The 26304-nt window shown below is 37.8% G+C and overlaps 1 protein-coding gene across 6 annotated transcripts in view; it reads left to right on the plus strand.

The window, feature by feature from the left end:
* Window positions 1–26304, plus strand: part of LOC137273248 (rap guanine nucleotide exchange factor 1-like) — a 117807-nt gene that overhangs the window by 47640 nt on the left and 43863 nt on the right. For all 6 annotated transcript variants that reach the window (XM_067805781.1, XM_067805778.1, XM_067805782.1 and 3 more), the window contains exon 2: window positions 16179–16381. In XM_067805781.1, the coding sequence (XP_067661882.1) occupies window positions 16179–16381 (203 nt within the window). The remainder of the gene's footprint in view (window positions 1–16178; window positions 16382–26304) is intronic.

Consider the following 26304-nt stretch of genomic DNA (forward strand, 5'->3'; position numbering starts at 1 on the left):
TAGCATTTGCCTACACTTTACCATATCACTTGTAAGCTGGTTCATGATAATTCTGACTATTTAAGCTATTATGACCACTAATTCGTCTGGATCAATCATGCAATAAATGGCAGAATTCCACAGAGGTAATATCCATGAACCTGCAGTTACTTACGCTGAGTCTGTTGATAGCCGACTGCTGCCTAGTCTCCCTTCAAGGTCAAGGATTATTCTCAAACTGTATTGACTTGAAATGCCCATCTGTATTTGCAGGATACTGGTAAGTGATTATGATATTACATAGATTTAAGTAACAGATTTCTATGTTTCACCTAAAACACTGGTCAACTTGTACAGGCTCCAAATTGTGAGATTTCACAACCATAGAAGGTTGGCCTTGTCACTATATGGATGAAATAATTTTGATGTGATGTAAAATCTTGTCTCAGTTACTCACTCTTTTGGTTTCTTTGTTGTTTATCTTGTCACTCTGCAGTATTCAAGCTATATTGCAGTGGTCTGTAAGTAATTGAGTCTGGACTAGACAGTCCAGTGATCAACAGCATGAGCAATCAATTTACACAATTGGAATACGATGACATGAGTAAACCCAACCTGAGAGTCTGACCACTTGATCTTGTTAGTTGCCTCTTATGACAAGCAGGGGTTGCATTTTTAACCAAGATCTTCACTAGAACACACTTTTTTAATGATCATTTTTTGCATTAAAGGGGTAATTTTGCCAATTTGACCTAGGTTGTCTATTTCTAACCATGTCTGATAAGGTTGCTCCTGGTGCCTGTGTACAGGGAAGTAGGAAGTTTTCCTCATCCTCATGTTAATTGTTACAGTCAGTGTGATCTGATTCAAACCCTTCCTATGTAAATACTCTTGATATTGTGCCTAGTGCTGTTCCTGAAATGTGAGTACTAAGATGGCCACAACTTCCTTCATTTTCTCTGTGATAGTGAAAAGGGTATGTGGATCACATCATACATTCAGAACTGGTACATAAACTCACACACAAGGTACAAAGACTCAAGGAAAAGATACATAGACTCACAGAAAGGGTACATGGACTTTCAAACAGGGTACATGGAGTCACACACAGGACATATAGACTCACTTAGGGTACACAGACTCATGGAAATGGTACATGGACTCACAGGGTACACAGACTCATGGAAATGGTATATACTCTCATAGATTTATATATAATACAGACTCATAGAAAGGATGCATATACTCACAGAAAGGGTGCACAGACTTACACACAGGGTGCATAGACTCATACAAAGGGTTCATGGACTCACACACAGGGTACATGGACTGTCACACAGTTTACACAGGGTCACATACTGGGTACATAGACTAACAACTCATAAGCTACATCACACTATTTTATCAGACATATCAATTTCAAACATTAAATGAATCAGCCTAATTTACATTTACCAGCCATATAGTACCTAGGACACATAGAGATTCATGTTGTAATGAGTATATCATGGTTCTTTATAGTCAGTATATAAATACTATGCATTCCAACCAATGGGTTCTTCACATTTAGAATCTGTAGTTACTGCATATACTACATTTTGACTGAAGGAATGCCATGTCAGCTATCTGTGGGAGTCCATTAGTCTAGGACTGGCAGCCAGGCAGGTATGTCGGCTTGCTCAACCTGGCAGTTGCAGGCAGGTAGTAACTATTTCGGGGTACAGTAGGATACAGCAATATGTATTACAGAACATGTGAAAGAGTCACTTGCATGGAGAGAGTCTTGCATCTGGCTCTTAGATAGACTTACATGAGACTCTGTAGAGAGAGTCTCACTATCTGGCTGTCAGGTAGACTTACATGAGTCTCTCTGTAGAGTGAGTCTCACTATCTTGCTGTCAGGTAGACTTGAAGGAGTCTCTGTAGAGAGAGTCTCACTATCTGGCTGTCAGGTAGACTTGCAGGAGTCTCTGTAGAGTGAGTCTCACTATCTGGCTGTCAGGTAGACTTACATGAGTCTCTGTAGAGATAATGTCACTATCTGGCTGTCAGGTAGACTTGCATGAGTCTCTGTAGAGATAATGTCACTATCTGGCTTCAAGGTAGACTTGCATGAGTCTCTGTAGAGATAATGTCACTATCTGGCTTCAAGGTAGACTTGCATGAGTCTCTGTAGAGATAATGTCACTATCTGGCTGTCAGGTAGACTTGCAGGAGTCTCTGTAGAGTGAGTCTCACTATCTGGCTGTCAGGTAGACTTGAAGGAGTCTCTGTAGAGAGAGTCGCACTATCTGGCTGTCAGGTAGACTTACATGAGTCTCTATATAGAGAGAGTCTCACTATCTGGCTGTCAGGTAGACTTGAAGGAGTCTCTGTAGAGTGAGTCTCACTATCTGGCTGTCAGGTAGACTTGAAGGAGTCTCTGTAGAGAGAGCCTCACTATCTGGCTGTCAGGTAGACTTGCATGAGTCTCTGTAGAGATAATGTCACTATCTGGCTGTCAGGTAGACTTGCATGAGTCTCTGTAGAGATAATGTCACTATCTGGCTTCAAGGTAGACTTGCATGAGTCTCTGTAGAGATAATGTCACTATCTGGCTGCAAGGTAGACTTGCATGAGTCTCTGTAGAGATAATGTCACTATCTGGCTTCAAGGTAGACTTGCATGAGTCTCTGTAGAGATAATGTCACTATCTGGCTGCAAGGTAGACTTGCATGAGTCTCTGTAGAGATAATGTCACTATCTGGCTTCAAGGTAGACTTGCATGAGTCTCTGTAGAGATAATGTCACTATCTGGCTGTCAGGTAGACTTACATGAGTCTCTGTAGAGATAATGTCACTATCTGGCTGTCAGGTAGACTTGCATGAGTCTCTGTAGAGATAATGTCACTATCTGGCTGCAAGGTAGACTTGCATGAGTCTCTGTAGAGATAATGTCACTATCTGGCTGCAAGGTAGACTTGCATGAGTCTCTGTAGAGATAATGTCACTATCTGGCTGTCAGGTAGACTTACATGAGTCTCTGTAGAGATAATGTCACTATCTGGCTGCAAGGTAGACTTGCATGAGTCTCTGTAGAGATAATGTCACTATCTGGCTGCAAGGTAGACTTGCATGAGTCTCTGTAGAGATAATGTCACTATCTGGCTTCAAGGTAGACTTGCATGAGTCTCTGTAGAGATAATGTCACTATCTGGCTGCAAGGTAGACTTGCATGAGTCTCTATATAAAGAGCCTCTTGTCATTATGTTTGTTTATAAAGTACAAGAGATTTTACTGGAGGCAGTAGACATTGAGAACTCATTTTTCACTTACAAATTTTTATTGCATGTTCTTAACATTCATCGCAAAGTTTGTGGAAAATCCAAAATTCTTGCAAAAGAAAATGTGATTATCTACATACGAATATTATATCTGTGTCCTTGATTGAAGAGTTCCCTGGTTATGTGGTAATCTGGATCTTTTTGAAAGATCACAGGTTTTGTTGACTACCATATCAAGGATTGATGTATCATGATACATTCCTACATTCCTACACACAGGGAAGACGATCAAGGTTCAGTTCCAAATGTGGGTACAATGTGTGAAGCCTCAAACTTCAGGTGATATTGCTAAAATAATGCTAAAAGCGATGAAAAACTAAACTCACTTACTCCTTTATTCTCACAGCAGCATCTTCACTCACTCACCCACTCACTCACTTACTGGTATCAGCATCTGGAGCAGTGTACAGTGAGGTAACCACATGAAGTAATGCATCCTCACTTGGTCGAGATGATTAAGTATGCTGTGATATTGCTGGAATATTGCTAAAAGCAGCATAAGACCCAAGTCACTCACTCCAAGATGGTACATTCAAGTGAGGACAGACCTACTTGTCATCAACCAACTCCAACCAGTAAATTCACTGGAACCCTACAGTTGCACTCCTGTTGCTGATTCGCAACCTTTAATGGAGCTAGTCTGACAGCTACTACCAAAATGGCTATCATGACATTGACTACCAGTGCATGGATAGCTCAGTGGCCATAGCATTCCTTCATCACCCCTAACGACTAGGTTTGATTTCCCACATGGTTGCAATGTGTAAAGCCCTTTTCAATTATCCCGCAAATATGGGATATTGGTCACAGTTGCATAAAACCCAACACACTCATAGTCATACGCTGAAATATTGATAAAAACTCTATTTGCATGTGGAGCTGCAGTGCTATGGGTTGTTTTACCCACATTGAGGAGCAAGGCACTAGGTACATAATGGTAAATAGTCAAGGAGGACTTGCATCAGCCAAGTCAGTGAGTTTGACAAGCCAGTCCTGTTAGTTCTTAGATGTCTATTTGTTGCTTAAGGCCACAATATACCAGGTAAGTATGATAAATAATTGGGTCTGTTCCAGACAATCCATGATTGTCAGTGAAGTCCACCAGTCATGAGTCTGCTTTGGACTGTCTAACTAGATCTTCACAAGTGAGATAGGAGATTCAGACCCTGGGCCATGGGGTAAATATGGGCTTGATTTAGTCTGTGGGACCCAAAAATAATGTGGCTTGGGGGGTTGTGAAACATACTTCCTCAAACACTGTCATCTGCCTGACTATGGAGAGTGAGTGAGTTTAGTTTTATGCCTCTTTTAACTATATTCTAGGTGGGAAACACCAGGAATGGGCTTCACAAATGCAAGGCTAAGTTATCTGCATAAAGGTTAGTGAATTGTATTTTAAGGGACCCCAAAAGCGAGTTAAAAGTAGTGCAGTTAAATGGGTGAAAGAAGTTTCCCCACAGTCATTTTTTCAGATTGTTGGGCTATTATGTTTATCTGTAGCACTGAACAAAGATTTACATCAATTGGGTTTATTGTGATAGTACAGAACAAGTAAATGCCAGAGAAAAGATGTTACAGTTATTCCAAAATTCATCTTTTATTGTCTCTTTTTACTCATTAGGCAATCATTTAACCCTTCTACAGTGTATTTTAGAAATGACCCCCTATACTCAGAGGTGAATAAAGGCTTTTATTAATGTTCAAGTGTAACACAGAGCTCTTGTGAAGATTACTTGCAGATGGTCTGGGAGTTGGTCAGGGGCCACTTATTACTGCAAATGGGGTAATCCCTTGATAGTAAAGCTGGCTGTTCACTGGCCTGGCAGCTGCCTGGTCAGGATGGTAGAGTCTGAGACGGGTATTGTATAACAACTGTTATGTACCACCTGTTCAATATGAGAGATATCAGATATCCCAGGTGTTGAAGGAAGAGGTGGGAAGACCCGACACAGTTCAGTGGGTGTGAGTTATGGGCATTGCAGCTGACTTGCTTGCTGCACATGTTAAATGTGATCTGTGTGAACATATGTCCACTTCTTCAGTGGTTGGAATAACGTGACAACAAAACGTTTCTTCATGGTCAAAGTCTCAGAATTCAGGTCATTTGAGTGTTTCCAGAACTGTAAATACATATCATATGAATTAATGTGTTTATACATACTAGAGAAGTTATAATTATGGCCATACATTTGTTGGTATGTCACTCAATGAGCCAACTTTTCTATTAAATGAAAACTGTGTCTCCATTCCATAGTCTACTAGTTGGGTTTTGAATCCTAGTTTTTGAGTCACTTTCTTGACATTTCCTTTCTAAGCATGGTTTCAATTTGGCCTGTCTTTCATAATGTTATATATTCTGAGTTCTCAAACACAAATCTCATATTTTTGTCATGGTCTGGTTTATACATTGTCTTCTTAGAAGGCACTGGACCAATTAAGCTTACTTCACATTCTTACTCTGACCGTAATTTCTTCAAGAAGTTCAAAACCAATTTTTGGTATGGCCACTACACTTTTGACATGTTAATGCAGTAATGAACTTTGGAATGCATTTGGGAATAGTTGTGTAGCCTAGTGGTTAATGTGTTTGCTTGTCATGCCAAAGACCATGGTTTGTTCCCCACATGGGTACACTGAGTGAAGCCCTCAATGATATTGCTGGAATATTGACAAAAGTTGACACAGCCTGTCAGTCTCTGGACTGCATTTAGTCAGTTTGAGGATTCAGGTCTGGTGTTTCAGTATTTATGAACAATATTTATATATTTTTCCTGATTCATTCAAGAAAGGGAGGATTTATTTCCAAAAGCTCAAAGAAAGTGCAAGGGTTGAAATTTGATTATGATATTCCAGATACACCTATGTTAAAATAACTGCTATGGCGTGCACTGTAAAATGATCTTTTAACTTAGCTGAACTTTGTATTCTGATATATTTCTCTCCATGATTTCATGGGGTGGGACAATGGTTAAAGCTTTCCTTTGTCATACCAAAGAACCTGGTTCAGTTCTCTTCTTGGTTAAAATGTGTTAGACCCCTTTCCTGGAGTGCCTATTGTTACATTTTAGTACAAAGTGTTGTACAAAATATGTCGACATAACACTAATAGTAGCTGTTTTGAGTGGATAAGTTTGTTTACACTCTTGGCAACAAAGAAAGGTGAGCTTCAGTGCCTCTTTTCCTTTGTTTGTGTGTACTCATTACTTGACATGTCTAAAACAATAGAGCTGTGCTATAGTGAAAATGTCAATTTATTACACTTGATGTATGAGCTCAACTAAATGATATACAGTTAGGTAAAGCCTCACACAGAAAACCCTTCCTGGTTTTAAGTATCTTGCAAGGTCATCCTGACCTAGCAGGGCCATTCATTTGAAAGAAGCAGGAGCTGTTTCAGTGTTACAGTGTTCATTTAATCACCAGGATTGATACGTCCAGAGAGTAAAAACATGGAGTCATCTGCAAGATCTGAGAATCATAACAAAACATGTTCAGTAGATGATTAAAGTCAGTTTCCCCTTAACACATTTTAAATGATCTTTTCAAGGATTTATTCCATGTGTTTGGAAAATGTCAAGTGACATCTGAAATTCTGAATTATTTAGCCATGTTATCTGCAGACTAGTTTGCTCAGCAGAATTGATAAAATATTTAATGAATGTATGATGGACTATAATTCATCCTCCTTTTGTGAAACAGATGAAAGTGATAATACCTTGAAATAATATTGTAAATTATGTAGTTTGAATTCAGTTGAATACGATGTAAAGGCATGCACCCTATTCTGAAAAGTTTTGATATTTTATTTATAAGAGCTTGTGGGTTTCACCAAATCAATATGTGTACTGAAATATTTTAGTCTTCCCTTCAACATTCAACAGGGGCAGTGTTGTAGTCTAGTGGTTAAAGCATTGACTCATCACACTGTACACCCCACTTCCATTCTCCATATGGATACAATGTTTGGAGCCTATTTCTGGTGTCCCCGACCATTACTTGAATATTGCTAAAAGTAACGTATGTCCATTCTCACTCACTCTACATCCAGCTAAAATAAATGTCATTAAGCTACTTTCTCAGAAATTAGCATCCCTTTTTGCCAGAGTATTTCTGGGACTATGAGTGAGGTTTTATGCTGCTGTTTGCAATATTCCAACAATGCCACAATGTGGCACACCGGAAGTGGGGAATCAAACCCAGGCCTTCAGTGTTAAGAGCCAATGCTCTAAGCACTAGGCTACCCCTATTTAAAAGACACTATTTAAATAACACTTCATGAAACTTTCGTATCTAGCTAACTCACTTTACTTTCCAGTCAAATGACTAAGATGGAAAGTGGAGATGATTACAATAAGATATAAATTAATCTAGAACCTATTGCCAAATAAATGTCATTCTTATTGAATAGCATCGCTAGATCCATAGTAGTCCTTCAAACAATCCATCAACCATAGCATTGTCCTTTTTACCCAATCCTTGTTGTAGCTTTTAACAGAAGCAAGCTTTCCACAGGTGAATCTCCATCTCACTTGGACTCCTTTTCAGTATGTAAATTTAGGTTGCTTTTTCTTTCTAAAGATTATTATTTCCTGAGACTAAATGAAGTCTGTGGTCTGTTTCTGTGGTCTGTTGACGTCCAGGGCAGTGGAGTAGCCAAGTGGATAAAACAAAAGCCCATTTCGACAAACACCCAGGTTCAATTCCCCCAACATAAAACCATACCCACTCACTAACTCTTTTTAGACCATCCATTGATAAATCAATGGCCTTCAATTGTTAATTGAGACGTGAAGAATGTAGGTCATCATCATCATCATCATCATCATCATCATCATCATCATCGCATACAGTAATTGACCTGCCATTGTTATGAGTGTAACCCTGGGATGGATTGCCTCCAATATGGCACTGATGATCCTCAGCCAGTTCACAGACTGGACACAATCAACGTTGCTACTTAATTATTTACTCATTATTAACATTGATAACAATCCTGATTACACAGGCCTCTGTTAATATTTGTATTGGTATTATTGCTATTGGTTGGTATGGCGGAGAGTGCAGCTGGCCTTGTTCTGTGCAATATGCCGATAGAAAGGACAGTTTGATGATTCCTATGAACCAAAGGATCTGCATTATCTTAATCAAAGGTGGGATTTTCTGACAAACGACATCTCATACTAAAACAACGATAAGTTTGAAAAATTCTAGTTTTGATTTGCACATACCATAGAGTTGCCATGTATGAAATGATTTGTAGTCTGGAGGCAAATGCTACTTGACTTTCCAGAACTGTATCAATCTCAGAAATATAAACTATGTAAATTTTAATTTATGAGTAATTTATTTATTGCACATAGGATTAAATTATGGCCAAATATGTTAAATAACATTTCATTTAAACAGCTGTCATTGTTTCTATTTTCAGCTTGATGCAAGGGTTGATCCCTGTTACCATTTTAACCATAAAATTAGTTACAAGTCACTTCAAAGGAGCAATAACATTTTCTCTACTCTGCAGATTGGCTCAATGTCTCAGCTGTATTTGTCAGGAAAAAATAGGCATCTATATTAATCTCCCTCACTTGGTCCAGATAAACCGTTAAATGCTTTGTGATAAAGTTTAACATTCAACATTACTTTGATGACATTTTATGACATTTTAAAGTAAGACACTTGAGTTTAAAATTGTAAAGGATTTGTGGCAACTCCTGTAGGAGTAAATATAGTTTAACATCACTTTTAGTGATATTCTATCAGTATCAAGGTAGGGAACCACTTCAGTCAGTGCAACTGTGGGATTTGAAGTAACAAATTGAATAGCACTAGAATATCAAGTGATCAATGATCAATTTGTACTACCAATGCTTTGTCAAGTCCAAACTCAGTTAAAGGCTGTCATATTTTGTAACAGTTTCAAGCCAGAGCTACCGAAAATTTTGTCTGCCCAAGAAGCCATATAATTCATTGTAGTCAGCCTCACAGTCCCTGGACCCAATGTTATTTTCCTTTCTACAAAGCCCTTCCTGTACTGCTATAACACTGAGCAAAGGTAATCTCGAGATTCAACTTGTGATTCTCCCATCTCTCTGGGGCTCTTTTTCAATTTTGGTGGAGCTACTTCTTTCTATCAAAGTTACATTTTTTTAAGAGAATGCATTAATGAAACTTGATCGATGCAGGAGGCAAGTCCAGTGATTCAGTCTGACCCTTGTCACTGAATCATGTTTGAAGCTGACTCGTTTTTATCTGGCAGCTATCATTGAGGGAAGTTATTGATTCAAAATTCAACTCATTCTAAATAATTTTCCTAGCACTGCACGATCCTTTACTTGTTGGAGCCACCATAGATCAGCGACAGGAGCAGTATATGCAGCATCAGCAGAGTCAGGCTGTTATTTAAGAATTGGATCATGTCCAACTTTGCCACTATAAGTATCTGCAGAAGATATTTTGAAGGCACCTTAGACCTTCCTCTGCTATCAACAAGAGTTGAATATCACCCATCCCCCACATTCAAGCTATTTTCAGGCATGAAAGGCAGGTTTTGCCAGCAGACGTCAACCTTGGAGGTATTTAGGCGTGAACATTGGAACGGCAGTCTGTGACTTAAATCAGGTCACAGACATCTGGGGCAAGTCTGACCATATTTTGGGATGTGTCTGTTGCCTTTGTTCTTATAATTCAAAGGAAGCATGCAGCTCAGTTTCCTCAGTGTGAATGAGTGAGTGGTTTTGGGCCACTTTGAACAGTATACCGATTCAATCATTATGAATTTCTTTAGAAAGATAAATTGTATGACTCTCATGGAAGATATTAGAGTTACAACATCTTTCAGTTTTCTCTGGGAGGTGTGAACATACCAAATGTTGTCTGAACAAATCCCTGCTAGCTAATGAGCCTCACCTGGAGAGATTTGTCCAGATCAAGTACAAGTCATATACTTTTTCTGCTGCTTAATTTGACTCAATTTGTGAAAATATGTCGACCAGGGCTAATGACATCTCTTTTGAATTTTCAGATGATAGGACTTGAATTTATTTGAAATTGATTTTGATTGAATTCTGAAACACTTTCATCTTGGTTCTCTTTGATATTTTTCTTTTAATTATTTGCATAAACAGCATTACTTCAGCCAAGACATAGGTACACTTTTTGATGGCTAAGCAGACCTCATGGTTGTAAATTTTTGCATCATGTATTTCGCCATCTGATGGGGAAGGTAGAGTTTCAAGTTCACAACAAAAACTGGGGTTTCTGCTTAGAAATTCCAGTTTTTAAGAATATTCGGGGCCAGGTTTTGGATTTTTGTTATGACGACAAACAGTTGTATGGGAAACAGCATATGTTATGCTGTTTAAGTTTCAGCCCAGCTGGTGCAAAGTAATATTGGGTAGCTGTCGCGTAATCTCATAAGGCATTGACCGCAAAGATCGTACTGACTGTCCTGTGCAGGTTTTGCATACGCTGCAGCAGTTGCACATCTCCTGGCAGATTGGGTATCATCCAGGGACCATCTCAACACCTCAAATTTCATTCAACTCAAACTACTCTCCAAGGGCTTTCTAAGCAGCATTTTAAATAATAATTAAAGAGATGAAATGGTAGATGATGCTGCTTGCTGAGATTTCAAAATTTAGAAATGCTTGTTCAAGATTTTTGTTGCATCTTCAGTGGTTTTGGAGTTTGTTTAAGGGGTGCATAGATATGTTTAATGTGTTAAAGTTAGCTTTTGGTGTATATAACCCTTTACTGACCAGTAAAATACTTTTTGTGTCTCTTACCTGTGACGATCCAAGTTGGAATTGGTTGAGTTTAGTTTTACGCCGCACTCAACAGTATTCCACTACATGGTGATGGTCTGTAAACAATCAATCATGCTGTTGATCACTGGATTATCTGGCCCAAATTCAATTATTTGTACTGCCACCATGTTGCTAGAATATTGCTGAGTGCAGTGTTAAGCAACAAACCACAAAAAAATGTCATATCTCCATTTGAAATGTACAATCATTTCATTCCCAGCTAGGGCTATTTTCTATCCTTGCCTATGAGATATTTCTATACAACAAAAATGTTCCATTCTTTATAGTTCAAAGTCAATATTTAGAGTTTTAGTTATAAATAAATGGTAATATCATGAATCAGCTCACTTCCACACACCTTGGTGAAGGCAGAATGTTAAGTATAGCATACAAAAAATGCTGATTGTTAAAAATAGAGTTATGGAGTAGCCAGAGTATTATGAAGTGTAGGTATTAACATGGGTGCAGCATTGTTCAACAGAATGCATCGTCCCTGTGACACTTCATTCATATCCACCCTGATCCAGTCAGAGGAAAACGGCAAGGTGTGTGTGTTGCGTCATATTTGTAAACAAACTTGTCATCACCTAACTCACCTGCTATGTAATATGTCAGTTTTGATTTACCATCCACATTAAGGGCAGATGCTTGCAAGGAAGGGCCCTGACAATGATTATTCAACAAGCATTGAAAGGTTTGCGAGACTGTTTCTACCTCAGACTGAAGTAAGTGTGGAATGTATATATGTTGCTGAAGGTATTTATCAGGATTTTCACTTAGGTACGTTATGGGGAAGGTATCTCTGAAATATTGGTCACAACTGTTTGTGTAATGGTTTGATTTTGTGACATGACGTGAATAATTGTGTGTGGTATGATTCATTCCAGGTAACACAGGTCATCATGATCATACTCAAATCGTGTGACACTTTTCTTTGCATGTCTTCCTTGACCTATTATAATTTACAGATATTAATTCCTTATTAAATGGCTTAAATCTTCTTGAAGAGCAACGGTGTTCAGACTAGTCAGTATTTTGACTGGGATTTTGCTCTCACCTAGAGTGACATCAAACTCAAAAACTTAGCATTGAGATAGATGACATTATGTGTTGTATGGAGTTTTGTCCATGTGGGCTTTCAGGATGTAGAACTGTTCCCTTGTACTGTAGACTTGCTGTAAGAGATGACAATGGATGAGTTAGTTAAGTTTTGTGCCTCTTTTATCAATATCCCAGCAATATCATGGAAGGCGACACCAGAAATGGACTTCACACATTGTACCCACATGGGGAATTGAACTCAGATACTCAACATGATGAGCTGGCGTTGTAACAACTTGGCTTCCCCTAACAAATGGAGAAGTGAATTGGATGTCAGGTTGATAGTATAACTATTATGCTTCTCTCGAGGTCTAGAAGCAGTAAAAAACATATTCTGATTAGCTTAAAACTGTGTATAAAAATGGTTGATTGTGTTTATGTTGAATATGCAAACCATTCAATGTCTAAAATAGTTTAAATAAAGTAGTCAAAGTCAGTAAAATAAAAGTGTACAAGGTGAACTCAAAGCAGCTTCTAGAACAGTTTTCAAACTCTTTGCTCAGCATGCATCATATTATGACGCTTTACAATTGTTAGTGAGACAACTTCTTGGTCGAAAGTTTGATGCTCACTGTGGCAACAGGTTATGTTTTTTTCAGTTGGCACCCTTCTGGGGGTATGGTATGGAAACTGGTAGAAGCATCACTGACCAATGAAATTATAGTATTTTATAGGCCATCATATCCCTGTATTATAAATGTGGTACTTGGTGTTGATAGCTTCAGAATCTGCACGTCCAGATTTTTTCTGCCAACTTGCTATTTCCTTCCGCTACTTGACACAATGACTAGGCAAAATCTTGATTTAGACACTTGATATGTTTTAGTTCACCTTTTTTATTTACCCAATGGTCCATCCTACCAGGTTCGATTAGGGACTTGATTTAGGGAAGCCAAAATACTGGGGTTTGTTGTCAGTGACATTCTTTTGTGTTCGTCCTGACCCTGTTGATTTAACAACAGATTGTCACATCAGTAGTTACAACTTGTAAAATGTATGTCAGTTCATACAAGTATATGTCACCTGTGACAGTTTTGGACTCTTGGTACTTCATTGCAGTAATATTTTGACCAGAGATTACTGCCAAAGGTACTACTATTGAGTGATTCAGCAAACTCCTCTGCTATATGTCACCTGGTAAATACAGATTTCATGATCATTTCCCTTCAATGTTCTTTGTATATTTATGTTAAAACGTCAATTAAAAGTGAAAAAGCCCTGTAGATTCACAAAACTGGAAATGTCCTCTAAGATGTCTACGACATGCTTGGGGTTAGTTCCAAGGGAGGTAACTCATCAGACCTTATGGGTTCCTCTGAGATATCAGACCTCAGTTATTGCATATTGCAACGCTTGTGTGGACCATTGCAACATGGTAGTCTTATACATGTTTTATCACATGGAACGCCAATGTGATAAGTACAATAATTCTGCTTTAAAGTATTTTTAATATCTTTTTTGATGTTATTGTCTCACTCAAGTTCAACCCAGTTAACGCATTTGCAAGATCAATTAATGTCAGTTAACCCATTCATGATATAAAGCGGTCCATTAAGTTACTCATGAGAACAACCATATTTGACCCAACTGAGATCAATTGACTCACTCATAGTAGAATAGCAGAGGAGTATAGTATCAACTCAGTCATAAGATAAACCAGTCAACTGACACATTCATGAGATCAACTCCAGTCAATTAAGTTGCTTTTGACCATTGTCATTTAGGTCACTCAGAGGGTCAGTTGACATAAATACTGTTTTCCTCACAGCATTGTATTTTCCAAGTAAATCTGTTTCTCACCAGTTCAGGGAAAAAGAAAGTTCCCTTTCCTAATGTCAGTGTGCATCCTAGCCAGAATTACAATGTATTTCCTGGCTGAACTTGACCTACTTAATCTGAAGTAGGCGTGATGGAGATCATGTACATGTTGTAGTTCCTAGACATGAACACTTTCTGTCACGAATCAATCAAGAACATCCTCCAGTATGTCAGAAGGTAATGTTGATGACATGTTGTCAACTGTTTCATTTTTCCACACCTCTGCTTCTGTGTGCACTCAGTTTGTGATGGTATTATTATGAGCTGTGGCAAGTCAAATCTGTTTCAGTCTTGTACACAGCATGTTTAATTCTAGGCACTTATGGTGTCAGTAGACTATAATACCATAGAATACCTTGAGGACCCCACTATCAAGTGATTTTGTCAGACACACTCTCATGATTCATCTGCTTTTGAGAGGACATATGTCTACATTACTTCCAAACTTAACATTTTTCTATGTGCCATTTGGGATCCCAGTTAGCAAAAGAGGACGTCTGTCTGTAAGAGAGAGTGAGTTTAGTTTTACACAGCTTTTAACAATATTGCATCAGTATCATGATAAGGGACACCATGTAGGGATTCAAACCCAGTCTTTGGCATGATGAGCAAAAGTGCTACGCACCGCCACAGATCTGTTAGAAATTAACAGTTACTGGCTGACATCTTGAGCCTTAATACAAAATGGGACATAATGACATATATTGACCGAGTCGATGAATCTGACTCCCCCATTCCCGTTAGTCACCTTCGATGAGGAGCATGTGTTGTTGAAGACAAACTCAAAGCCAGATATTCATGGGGGCATTGTTGTTAGGCTTTACAGTTGTCACTCTGGGACCAAAAATCCATGCAACAGACACCTAAAATAATTACCCAGAATCCCCTTGACTCACAAACAGACACAGTTAAATCCCAATTATGTTAATTTTAAAACTCCCAAATGAACCTTTGATTGTGTAATGAGTTTATTTGTCAGCGAAATAATAACATTATGTAACACTTCAGGAGTAACTCAGGAATGACAGCTGCTCGTATTGAGTTTGCTGAGGCAGATAGAGTGACAAAGCCAAGTATACTGAGATGTCTTCACTGGTATAATGTCAGTGTCATGCCCTGATGGAATGAAGTTGGCAACTTATAGATATTGTGGTTTCATGCAGAATGATAGTGATCCAGTTTACAGCCATCAGTAGTCTGCTGTATGCAGTCGATCAAATATTTATCATGGAGATGGCCCTATTGCTCAGTGATTTATAAGGTAAAGACTGTCAGTCACATACTTACTGTGGAGATTCCTTATTGCTTATTGATATATAATTTTAAGACTTTGTCAATGAATTATTTACTATGGAGATTTCTCTATTGGTCAATGATATATAATTTTAAGACTTTGTCAATCATTTATTTACTATGGAGATTACCCTATTGGTCAGTGATATATAATTTTAAGACTTTGTCAATGAATTATTTATTTTGGAGATTACTCTAATGGTCAATGATATCTAATGTTAAGACTTTGTCAATCAATTATTTACAATGGAGAATTCTCTATTGGTCAATGATATCTAATGTTAAGACTTTGTCAATCAGTTATTTACTATGGAGATTTCTCTGTTGCTTAGTGATACATAATGTTAAGATTTTGTCAATCAAATATTTATTGTGGAGATTTCTCTTTGGTCAGTGGTATGTAATGTTGAGACTTTGTCATTGAAGGATTCCAGACAAAGTGCACTTCAGAGTCAAAATGAGAAAAAGTATTGTTGGTAATTTTTTTTTATGTTACTCTTTTCACAAATTCTGGTGATTGGAATTAATACTGTCATTTAGTACTGAATGTCTCCTGTGGCCAGGTTCTGATGCATAAGTGGCAGGCCAATTAAACTGTTTTAGAGGCATTTTAGAAGTTGCTGAGCTAAAGGTGAAGGAACAAATTTTATGGATGCTCAACTTCTTTATTTTCACAATGGCGAAGTTTTGGTATGGATTCTTATACCGTTTTCAAGCATATGGGAGGACAAGGTGTAACAGTAACAGTTGATCATCCATAACATTTGTTCCTTCACTTTTAGGCAAATTGCATGATATAAAATCTATTAAGTTCAGGACAAGAGAGAAGATTTTGTCAATCTAATTTCCTTTGTTACAGAAAAATCTTCAGGCTCCAAAATGTTGAAGAAGGCAAAATCATTTCGAGATGACATCAAAACAAAGATTAAAAGGAGACCATCGACAGGGGCACAACAGATGATACCTGAAAATAAGTCCCCGAAAAATAAACAGTCGAAGGCCGTGAGCAGAACCAATAGCATGAATGAGGGGTCCAAGACTGACAGATCTGAAGACACTGATGTGAGTAGATTTACTGGGCTACCTAGGTCTCTATTGTTTCAGGTAACCTAGCCAACCAGCTGTTTCAACCAGTGAGGATCCAGGATAGAAGCGGTCTTCAACAACCCCTGCTTGTCACTAATGGGATCGGGTGGTCAGACTCGCTGACTTGGTCGAAACATCATCCCTTCATGTTTCCATAAATCAGTGCCGATGCTGTTGATCACTGGGTTATCTAGTCTAGACATGACTGTTTACAGATTGCTGCCATATAGCTGGAATATTGCTGAGCGTGATATTACAAAACAGTGAACTCCAATACTTGTACAATCATTACACTGTTATGTTCTAATAAAACATTCTTTTATCGCAATAATTTAAGTAAGGTAATATCACTCTTTTCCTTTTGATAATTGTTTAAAAATTCTTCCCTTCAGTGATTCTAATTATCTGGGTTTTTTTCACACTCAGAAACATATCTCTAACGTTTGGGAAACAAACTGTATGTTTATGTCTTCTACTTATTTGGACCTTCAAGAAAGTGAAAACGATGCCAGTGACATCAGTTATTAAGAAACCATTTATGGTGAAAACAACAAAAATACCCTACTCATCAGTCATGTTAGATTCACAATGACAGTAACATGGATGATCGGTTGGTTTCATTCATGACAGGAAGTGTAACGCTACAGCTCAAATTAGCATAAGATGATTACAGATTTTAGGGAAATGAAATCCCAGTTTTGGTCCTCTTGAAAATTCATTTTAAGGACATATTGCTCTCAGAGAGACACCATGAATGAACTCAGTTTGACTATTGTTCTTCACTAGTTTCTGTTAAGTGGAAATCTTCTAATAGCACTGGGTTTGCTTCTCGATACAAGCCTTTGTTAACTCTCATCTTGATAGTGTCCTAAGAGATTGTTTGTTCAGTTTAAAGAATCTTAACACAGGAACTCACTACTGATATGAAATCCATTGCCGTGTAATGTTTGGAACCAAGGGACATAACTCCTGTGATCCAAGGCTTCCTTTACCATACACGACAGACAATAAACACAGAAATGCTATATTGTATAATACAATGAAAACATCATATTAGTACTGTGTAATCAATAATTTATTATTAATTATTAGTATTAAAATTTAATCTGTGATTGCTTTATTGATTTAAAATTTTCCCTGTTTCTTCATTGAATATTTGTCAAGACAATATTTACTCCTTAGAGTGGCCTTTAAGAAGTCCAATAATGACTTTTTTTAAAAATACTAGAAGCTGTTATCCATAGTTTTCTGTCATGAATGAACATTTAGTCATGATATGGGTTAAACATGTCAGCCAAGACAAGGAAACCTGACTTTTGAGGAAATTTAAAGGTGATTAATGTATGAAACGGTATATCATTATTTAGTTTCCATTAAATCTCGTTTACCGTAGCCAGTTAAACGCATGTTGAATTCAGAAGGGTTGTATGTGATAAATGTTAATCTGGTAATTATCCAGCTATTTGATAATTGCTTGTTCGAAATTGTCATGGTATCTCATGTTTAGTCATAGCAGATTGCCCATTATGGATGCCGACATACATGACAGGCATTGCGACAATAGCATGGTTATTGTCAGCGTTTGTCAGACATGACAGTCATGATAGTTGGCATACATGACAATTACTCAGTTAAATTACTAACCGAAGATACACGTGACATTTAACAGATTCTGTGCTAGTGTTATTTGTTCTGGTTTGTTAGTGTTAGCTCTCAACATAATTGGGTCTAATGGTTACAAAGTAGGAAAACTGGAAGTAGATTTCTACAAGTCTGGTATTATATTGTTGATGAGAGCATTCAACATGTGGACATTCTTGATCAGATTATCGGATACCTATCATTTGAATAGAATGATTATGTATTGGTGTATTAACTGATAGTAGAATTTATTAGTTTGAATGTGTATAGATGAAATTGACTATGTATTCCTATTATTTCTCTCTTCAGTGTCAATATTAACAAAACTAATCCATTTGAAAATGATCTATGTATACATAACGTTTATCTCTTGACTAGAATGAATGAGTGTGATCTTTCCATGATAAAGATCATGGTTGTCACAAAAGCTGACATTGAGTAGAACCACTGAGTGTGATCTTTCCATGATGAAGATCATGGTTGTCACAAAAGTTGACATCGAGTAGAATGAATAAGTGTGATCTTTAATTTCAACCAGCAAGGCAGTAAGGACAGGACTATTTCCGTCATTGTTCATTTAGAAAAAAAAATTTTAAATAAAAGTTATGAGAAAAAGAAACATTGAACAAATATATATATTTTCAGTCATACCAGACCAAATTAGCTTTCATGACCATTGCGAAATGGTTTGTTTAATTGACAAGGAGACTGTAATTGTGAAAAGAAGGAAGGATATCACTGCAGTATTTCTTGCCCCGTCACCGTAGTAACCTGTGTCTCATTGGGTTTTCCTCCCAAGCTGAACTGTAGTATGACTGAAATAGTGTTGATAGGGACTTTTGGTCTGATTCGTACAAGGTAGATGCAACTGAAAGATAGCAACTTCTGTAATGTAATTAACTATTTTATGGAAGTTGTTGCATTAGTTTTGTCAACTTTGTCATCAGTCAACTCCTAAGAAATCCCTGTCACATGACTCTAATTCACTCATCTCATGCATTATAAATATTGTCTTTTGTATTGCCTGTTACATCACTTCCTGTATGACAATATTGGTCATATAATCACCTGTGAACTGTTCTAATGTTGGCTGGAAAATAAAAGGGTGTTAAGATGATGGGTTATAATGAAATACAGAAATAGCCTTACCTATTTCATCATTGTGATGAAAAGTCTCGTCTAAATGTTCCAGGCTCCACTGCACTGTGTGGGTCTGCCAGGAGCTGCAGAGCACAGGTTTATTTCTTGGTAATCTTAACCAACTTTCCAACACAAGAAGGCTGTGTGTTCTGTTGCAGTGATTTTTATTTTCTGCCAACTGTTGATATGAAAGTATTAAACACTGTGTGGCAGAAACAACTCTGTATATAGTCAGGAGATGGGATGCTGATTGTAATGTGTTTTTCATGTTTATGCTATAACTGAAGCCTGTGAAAAAGTAAACGGTGATTGCCCTGTGGTGCATGCTGTGAATGATGGCGGGGTGGGTGAGTTCACTCAGATTTCTCTTAGTGAAATGATAAGTCAAAACACCTATAAGTAATAAACTAGAAACATTTTCAATCTGTTGAATTTGTCAGGCTCAGTGTGCAACTTCAGCAACAGCTCTGAATCCAAGTCCTGTTCCGTCAGTAAACTCTGCTGATATCTAATAAAAGTAGTCGATGTAGTAGCACTGAAGTACGCTGTAAATCATCTTCAGGGATTTCTATGGGATAGCAGTAGTCTTACGATTTTTTAGTAGAAAATCAAAGATATATGACTGTAGTTGCAACAGAAAGCATTCTGAAGCAAATATGGGACATAAAGTACAATGGTCTTCTGCAGGATAGGTTAATCTTTAGCTTCAAACAAGATTATTTTGCCAGTCACACAGAAGACCCAATTTTGATTCCCTACATGCGTTCATTGTGTGAAGCCCATTTCTGATGTCCATTGCAGTAATATTGTTGGAATATTGTTAAAAATGGGAAACACTAACCTCACTCACTCAAACAATATTATCACAAGAACCACTTCACCCTGATGCTTGAGTTCAAACACTACATGTGGGCAATATATGGAACATTTTGGTGGGAATGCCTGGTCAGTAGGAGCCTGTTTGTCATCACAGACCTCATCAGATGGTCATGCACACTAATTTTGTTGATTTTACATCATTATACCAAAATGGTGAGTGAGTATGATATGATGTCTTTTAGCGGCATTTGGAAGTTGTGTGTATGACCAAGATCTTTATGGATAAATCTTCCTTTTTAATTCTTTGAAACACAACATTTTTGGGTCACCTGATGAAGGGGTCTGAAATGACCCCTAAATGTTGTGTTCAAAGAAATGAAAAAGGAGAGTTATCTCAGGGATGCAAAATTTTCTTAGAAAGCCACAGGGCAAGTGACTTCAAGAAAGTAACTAATTCTGCTTGCCCCGATTTTATGACACATTGCATGATGTTAATGTTTACTGGACTGTTTATTGAAGAGTGATAAATTTCAAAGAGTGATAGCTCTAAATTACTATTATTGCGAAATGTGATAGCTACGTTATGGGCAGATATGATATAAAGTCCAAGTTTATTTGCAGTTTGAAACCATAAGTGGAAATTATCTAGTAGTCCATGGACAAGTAAGATACCACTATTTGATTTCCCAAAATGAAAACTGACTTGTGCCGGGCATCGAGGTCCCGAGCACCACTTTTAGCATTTAGGATGCCATGTACCAGCTGGGGAGGATAGTCTGACAGACCGACAGACATGATCTCCCTAAGGTTGAAATGGAAGGATTTGTCATCAGAAGGTGGCTTCACTGACTGCTCAGTGATCAGGAATGTTCCTGACATAATGTATGTGAATACAAAGTGTGTGATTGTGAAGTGGTTTATTGAGTCACTTACTCCTCTGCTTCACCATGTGGGCATCTGATGGAGGGATGGCGTCAAACTAAATATCAGATTTTACTCTTTGGGTGAAAAACTGATATCTTAAATCTGCGTCTGAATATGCCTTGTTGTTGATAAAGAAAAACACTTACATTGCATTGGGGACAGATATAAGGGCCTCAGGTATAAACTTTACTTCAGATATCAATGCAGCAGCTTTGAGATGGCCCCTAGTTGGATTAGCGCCATGTGAATCATATCCTCAGCACTGCCATACTTTCCTGTGATTATGGTAACATTTGTTCTTGACAGAAATATTTGCTGTTGAATCTTTCCTGAGAAATAGTTATTGAGGATGTGGATGTGTTGGTGATATCATAGTGGCTATGATGATGTCATAGTGTTTGTGGTGATATCATGGTCATGAAAGATATAATCCTTGTGTAAATAGTATTATTACTCGCCCGTGGAAGATATCTCAGTGTAATATTTATACGGTAATATCTAACTAGTGTAAAACCACCACAGGTGAACCAGTTCTAATGGAACTACTTTCGGTCACCTGATGTACCACATGACAAATCAAAATGGCTTCTGTCAATGTTTTTAGTCCCGTCAGTTCGAGACCATAAATAACACATTGTTATAAGACATATTTTTTTTTATGATTATGTACTTTTGAAGCAATAAACAAACAAATCAGTAGCTTTATATTTTATTAACACAACTAATCACTACGATAAAAATAATGATAATAATAATACAATACATTGCAGATGATACATTCACGAGACAATCAAAATGGATACAATTAAAGTTAATGACTGTGTGAGAATTGACGGTTGTTTGCGAAGAAGAGTAATTAACATTGTACAACCTTTGGGAACTTTTCACGTGTACAACGTGAACCTAGAAGATGTTGAATTGGGTCTGCTTAAAAACTGATGTAAATGGTGTTGAATATCTTGAATTCACCGAGTGTCAGACAAAAACACGCACCGGGGTCAACCCCCGTGATGTCCGTACTGTCACACCTGAAGCCTGGGCTACAGGCGATGACCGATGACTGGTGTTAGTCTACAAGACGAATGCTGGACTCAGACCTCTTGGGTTCAGTGCACCTGATGCACCATTCTATTTGGCGACCAATTCGAAACCCTGGTTTAAACGACAACCAGTAGGAGTAAATAAATTCTCTTCTATTATGAAGCGAATGGCATCCAATGCTAAGCTTGAGCCGACTGAACGGTCACAAACCATTCTGCTCGAAAGTATCTTGTTCAAACACTCTCTGACAAAAAAGTGCCTCCAACACAGATTATGCAGATCAGTGGACATAAAAATGTGCAAAGCATCAATAACTATTCGCACATCTCTGAAGATCAACACAAAACTATCTGCAAAATACTAAGCAGATCAAGTGATGATGCTAGTAACTCCCACATGGCAGTTTGCACGCAAGAAAACCGTCAGTCTTCAGTGGCATCTCAAAATAGAGTACAAACAATGAATGTCACAGATTCAAGTTCACAATTGCTGAATTCAGTGTTTGCAGGTTCTGTGAATAATTCAGCGATCAACCTGAATTTCTACAGTGGACAAAACGAATAAACTGACGCTTCTTCAAATCCAAGTCTTCGGGCGCATGACGTAGTTAAACTTTAAAGTTAAACTTTCTGCCACATTCCAGGGAATCCCTGTGATTGGTTACCTAATGAGACTATGTCTATTTCAATTTCATTGTGACTTCAATTGTTAAGTTTTGATTATCAATTGTTAGTTCAACTGACACCTTCTATTGTGTTTTTATTTTCGAACTATATGCAGATGGAAATCCCATGATTTCACCAGTTATATATTCATATGCGTGACCTAGATTGTCTCACTGCAAATGTCTGCACACTGTTAGGATCGTTTTTTCAGCGATTTTGCTTGATTAATGTGGGCGAGTAATAAACAGAATACTATACTCCCTTCCGTGTAATACCATATTTATTAAATGAGTGAATGATTTGGTATCAAACAAGTGAAAGCTCCTCCATATATCATAGTGTTGATGGTGATAATATAATGTTGATGGTGATATGATAGTGATGGTGATGATGCAGTGTTGGTTATGTCATGGTCTTTGAAGTTATAATCATTGTACAAGTAGTGATATCATAGTGTTGATGATGATATCATAGTGGGGGTTGTGGTGATATCATGGTACGGTGGTATAGTGTAAGCTTAGATATGCTCTTGGGGTAGATGTGGCAGTAGTAGTCATTTCAGTGTTTTCATGGTAATGTCATCATGTTATTACTGTTATCAAAGCATTAGTATTACTTTGATGGTGATATATCATTGTTGTTGATATCATGGGGCGGTACCATATTCAGATAAAACATCACTGGGAATCATAACAATTTCTTAATGCTCCCCAAACTCTAGACAAAAAACTAAAGAGCTTCACAAACTATGTCTTCTTCTCGTTTAGACACAGCCAAGTTAATTGGCATTAATTTATGCCTTAACAATGATTCATTAACGAGGAATTTGTTACATCAGATGATTGAAGAGATATAATTAGTGAATGAATGAGATCCAATTATATTGTAAAAAGCCACTTGAACACTCAGGCTCACTGCAGGAACTGTGAATATTGTCAATTTTGTCATGCAATATTATGGTTCCAGAGAGATACAAGATGGTATGAAAATCATGTAAATTATGGTGCTAGTGCCATACATCATGCAGTATTATTAGGAAACAATTTACGTTATTACTTTTAATATTTTAACCCTTGACAGCTACAGAGCCTAAGGGAAAAACCATGATAGAAAAGCTTCCTACTAACCATTGCTCAAAAAATCCATTTCTCTAAGCAGTTGGGAGGTTAAGGTGATGGTAACTTGCTTAGTTTATCATACTTCTAATAATGATGATGATAATAAGTCCGTTTGTACAGCGGTTAATATCCAGTCTCCAGTCACATGGACGTCTGACTGACTTTGTAAACACAACAAACCATGCCATCACTGATGCAAGCCATAAGGTTGTCAGCATCTGCGAGTGAGTCATTGTTGTTTTATATCACACTCTTAGCAATATGTGTGCAATATCTACATTACAGACTTAAATCAGTGTTCACATTAATGCAGAAACCTGTGTTTTTTGCGCAAAAAATGGTAAAAATGCATAAAAAATAGTTTGCATGCTTATTTAAATTGTATGCATAGATTCTGATATACTAAATTTTCAAAGGTACCAAAACAACAGCATATGTAAAGAACCAATATATTTTGAAATGATTCATGATTGTAATGAAAATGTTACATGCAAACGTTTTGGACCACACATTTACTATTCTATTTCTGAACGCACTCATATAAAACCCACCATGATTTACACTGTTAAATGGGGTCTACTCTGTATATCTATTTCAGGGTCTGTATGACAAGTTAGTTTTTATGCTATATGATATATTTTCATAAGACCACAGACCAAATATAATGACATTACACTTTGTACTGATTTGGGAAAGTGAAGCCCAGGCTTTTGGAGTGAGCCAATGCTTTAACCACTGGACTACCTCATTGTCAGTCAGCTGTTTGTTAGTGAAATGCAGTGGACTTTTCCACACAGGTAACTGCATAGTAGATGCCAGCAGTCTGGGAAACTTCACTGCCATGGGGTCTAAGATCATTGGATATGCCTTCAGACACTATCACTCCTCATCTCAGTTGTGGCAAGCTTTTATCTTCAACAGCCCATATTGTACATGTAATAGGATACGTTGTAGTTCCCCACTCACATGGCCAGAGATACCTACATGTTGTAGTGGAAACTAGATAGTACCTGTGAAGGCTACTTTCATGTTATCTGTTGCCATGGTGATAGGGTTTCTATTACAAGAGTGGTGATGGAGGGTCAGGGTTGAGATGGGTATGTTTTTGGATCCATCTGGTGCTGGTTAATCTAACTAGTTGGTGGGTGAGCTTGAAGATGACAGGGAAGATAAGAGAGTGTTTGTCTGTACCTGTACACTGACCAGCTTCCTCCATGAAGGAGAAGACAACAGGTCATATAGTCCAAGCTTGCCCATTTGGAGTCTTGGTCTTCAGGTTCAACCAAAATCTCAGGATCCTGTTAAATCATTTACATATACACCTAGTTGGACCACCTTGAGTCCTGAACATCTTGTACCCTTGTAATAACAGGTCATAAACACCTAGCTGAACCATCTTAAGCCTTCTAGCTGAACCATCTTGAGCCTTGAGCTTCTTGTTGTACCCAAGTAATAATAGGTCATATACACAGAGCTTGACCATCTTGAGTCTTAGACTTCTTGTTGTACCCAGTAATAACAGGTCATATACACGTAGCTTGACCATCTTGAGTCTTAGACTTCTTGTTGTACCCAGTAATAACAGGTCATATACACATAGCTTGACCATCTTGAGTCTTAGACTTCTTGTTGTACCCTAGTAATAATAGGTCATATACACATAGCTTGACCATCTTGAGTCTTAGACTTCTTGTTGTACCCTAGTAATAACAGGTCATATACACGTAGCTTGACCATCTTGAGTCTTAGGCTTCTTGTTGTACCCTAGTAATAACAGGTCATATACACCTACTGTGAATTAACTAAAATGTGATGAGTATAAAGCTGTTAGAGCCTAGAAAGAGATCAAGATTGGCTACTCAAACTGACATTCTGATGATAATAGATATTAAGAATAGTATGGGCAAGTTTTGACTGATAGAGATCAGAATGGCTGAATGGTTAGTGTTTAATGCCACACTCAGCTGTATTTGAGCAATAGATATAGCCGCTGTTAAGTCTGGACCAGACAATCCTATGATCACCATCATGAACATTGATCTATGCAATTGGGATATGATGAAGTGCCAACCAGGTCAGTAAACCTAAACACCTGATACCTGTGATTAGTCGCCTCTTACGATAGGCTAGAAATTAATGAGTCAACTGTTGGAAATAATCTAGGATCCAAAGACTGTTATAGACAGAGAAGCAATGACCTATGGAAGAGTATCATGTATTATCACTGTCAAGTGGCCAATATACTGACCTTGACATCTACACCATGTTGCTGTGTACACAAGCATAGGACAATTAGGGATGAAGAGACCCAAGAAAGCTAATTTAATGACCCATGGCCGCCCCTACCATGTAAACAGCCAACACATGATTATAATGAGCTTAGAGATGAAGAGGTGTTTATGCGCCTGGTTCCTTCAGAGAGTTAGTTTTCAACCCCTGACCTTGCATGTCATGTTAACTGCCTGTCTCAGCAGTCTGCTTATAGGTGTGGTGAGGTGTGAAGATGGGAAGAGTGCCCATGGAGGATCTACTGACCATTGGTCTGGGGGTC

The sequence above is a fragment of the Haliotis asinina genome, chromosome 2, assembly GCF_037392515.1.
Source record: "Haliotis asinina isolate JCU_RB_2024 chromosome 2, JCU_Hal_asi_v2, whole genome shotgun sequence".
NCBI classification, from domain to species: Eukaryota; Metazoa; Mollusca; class Gastropoda; order Lepetellida; family Haliotidae; genus Haliotis; species Haliotis asinina.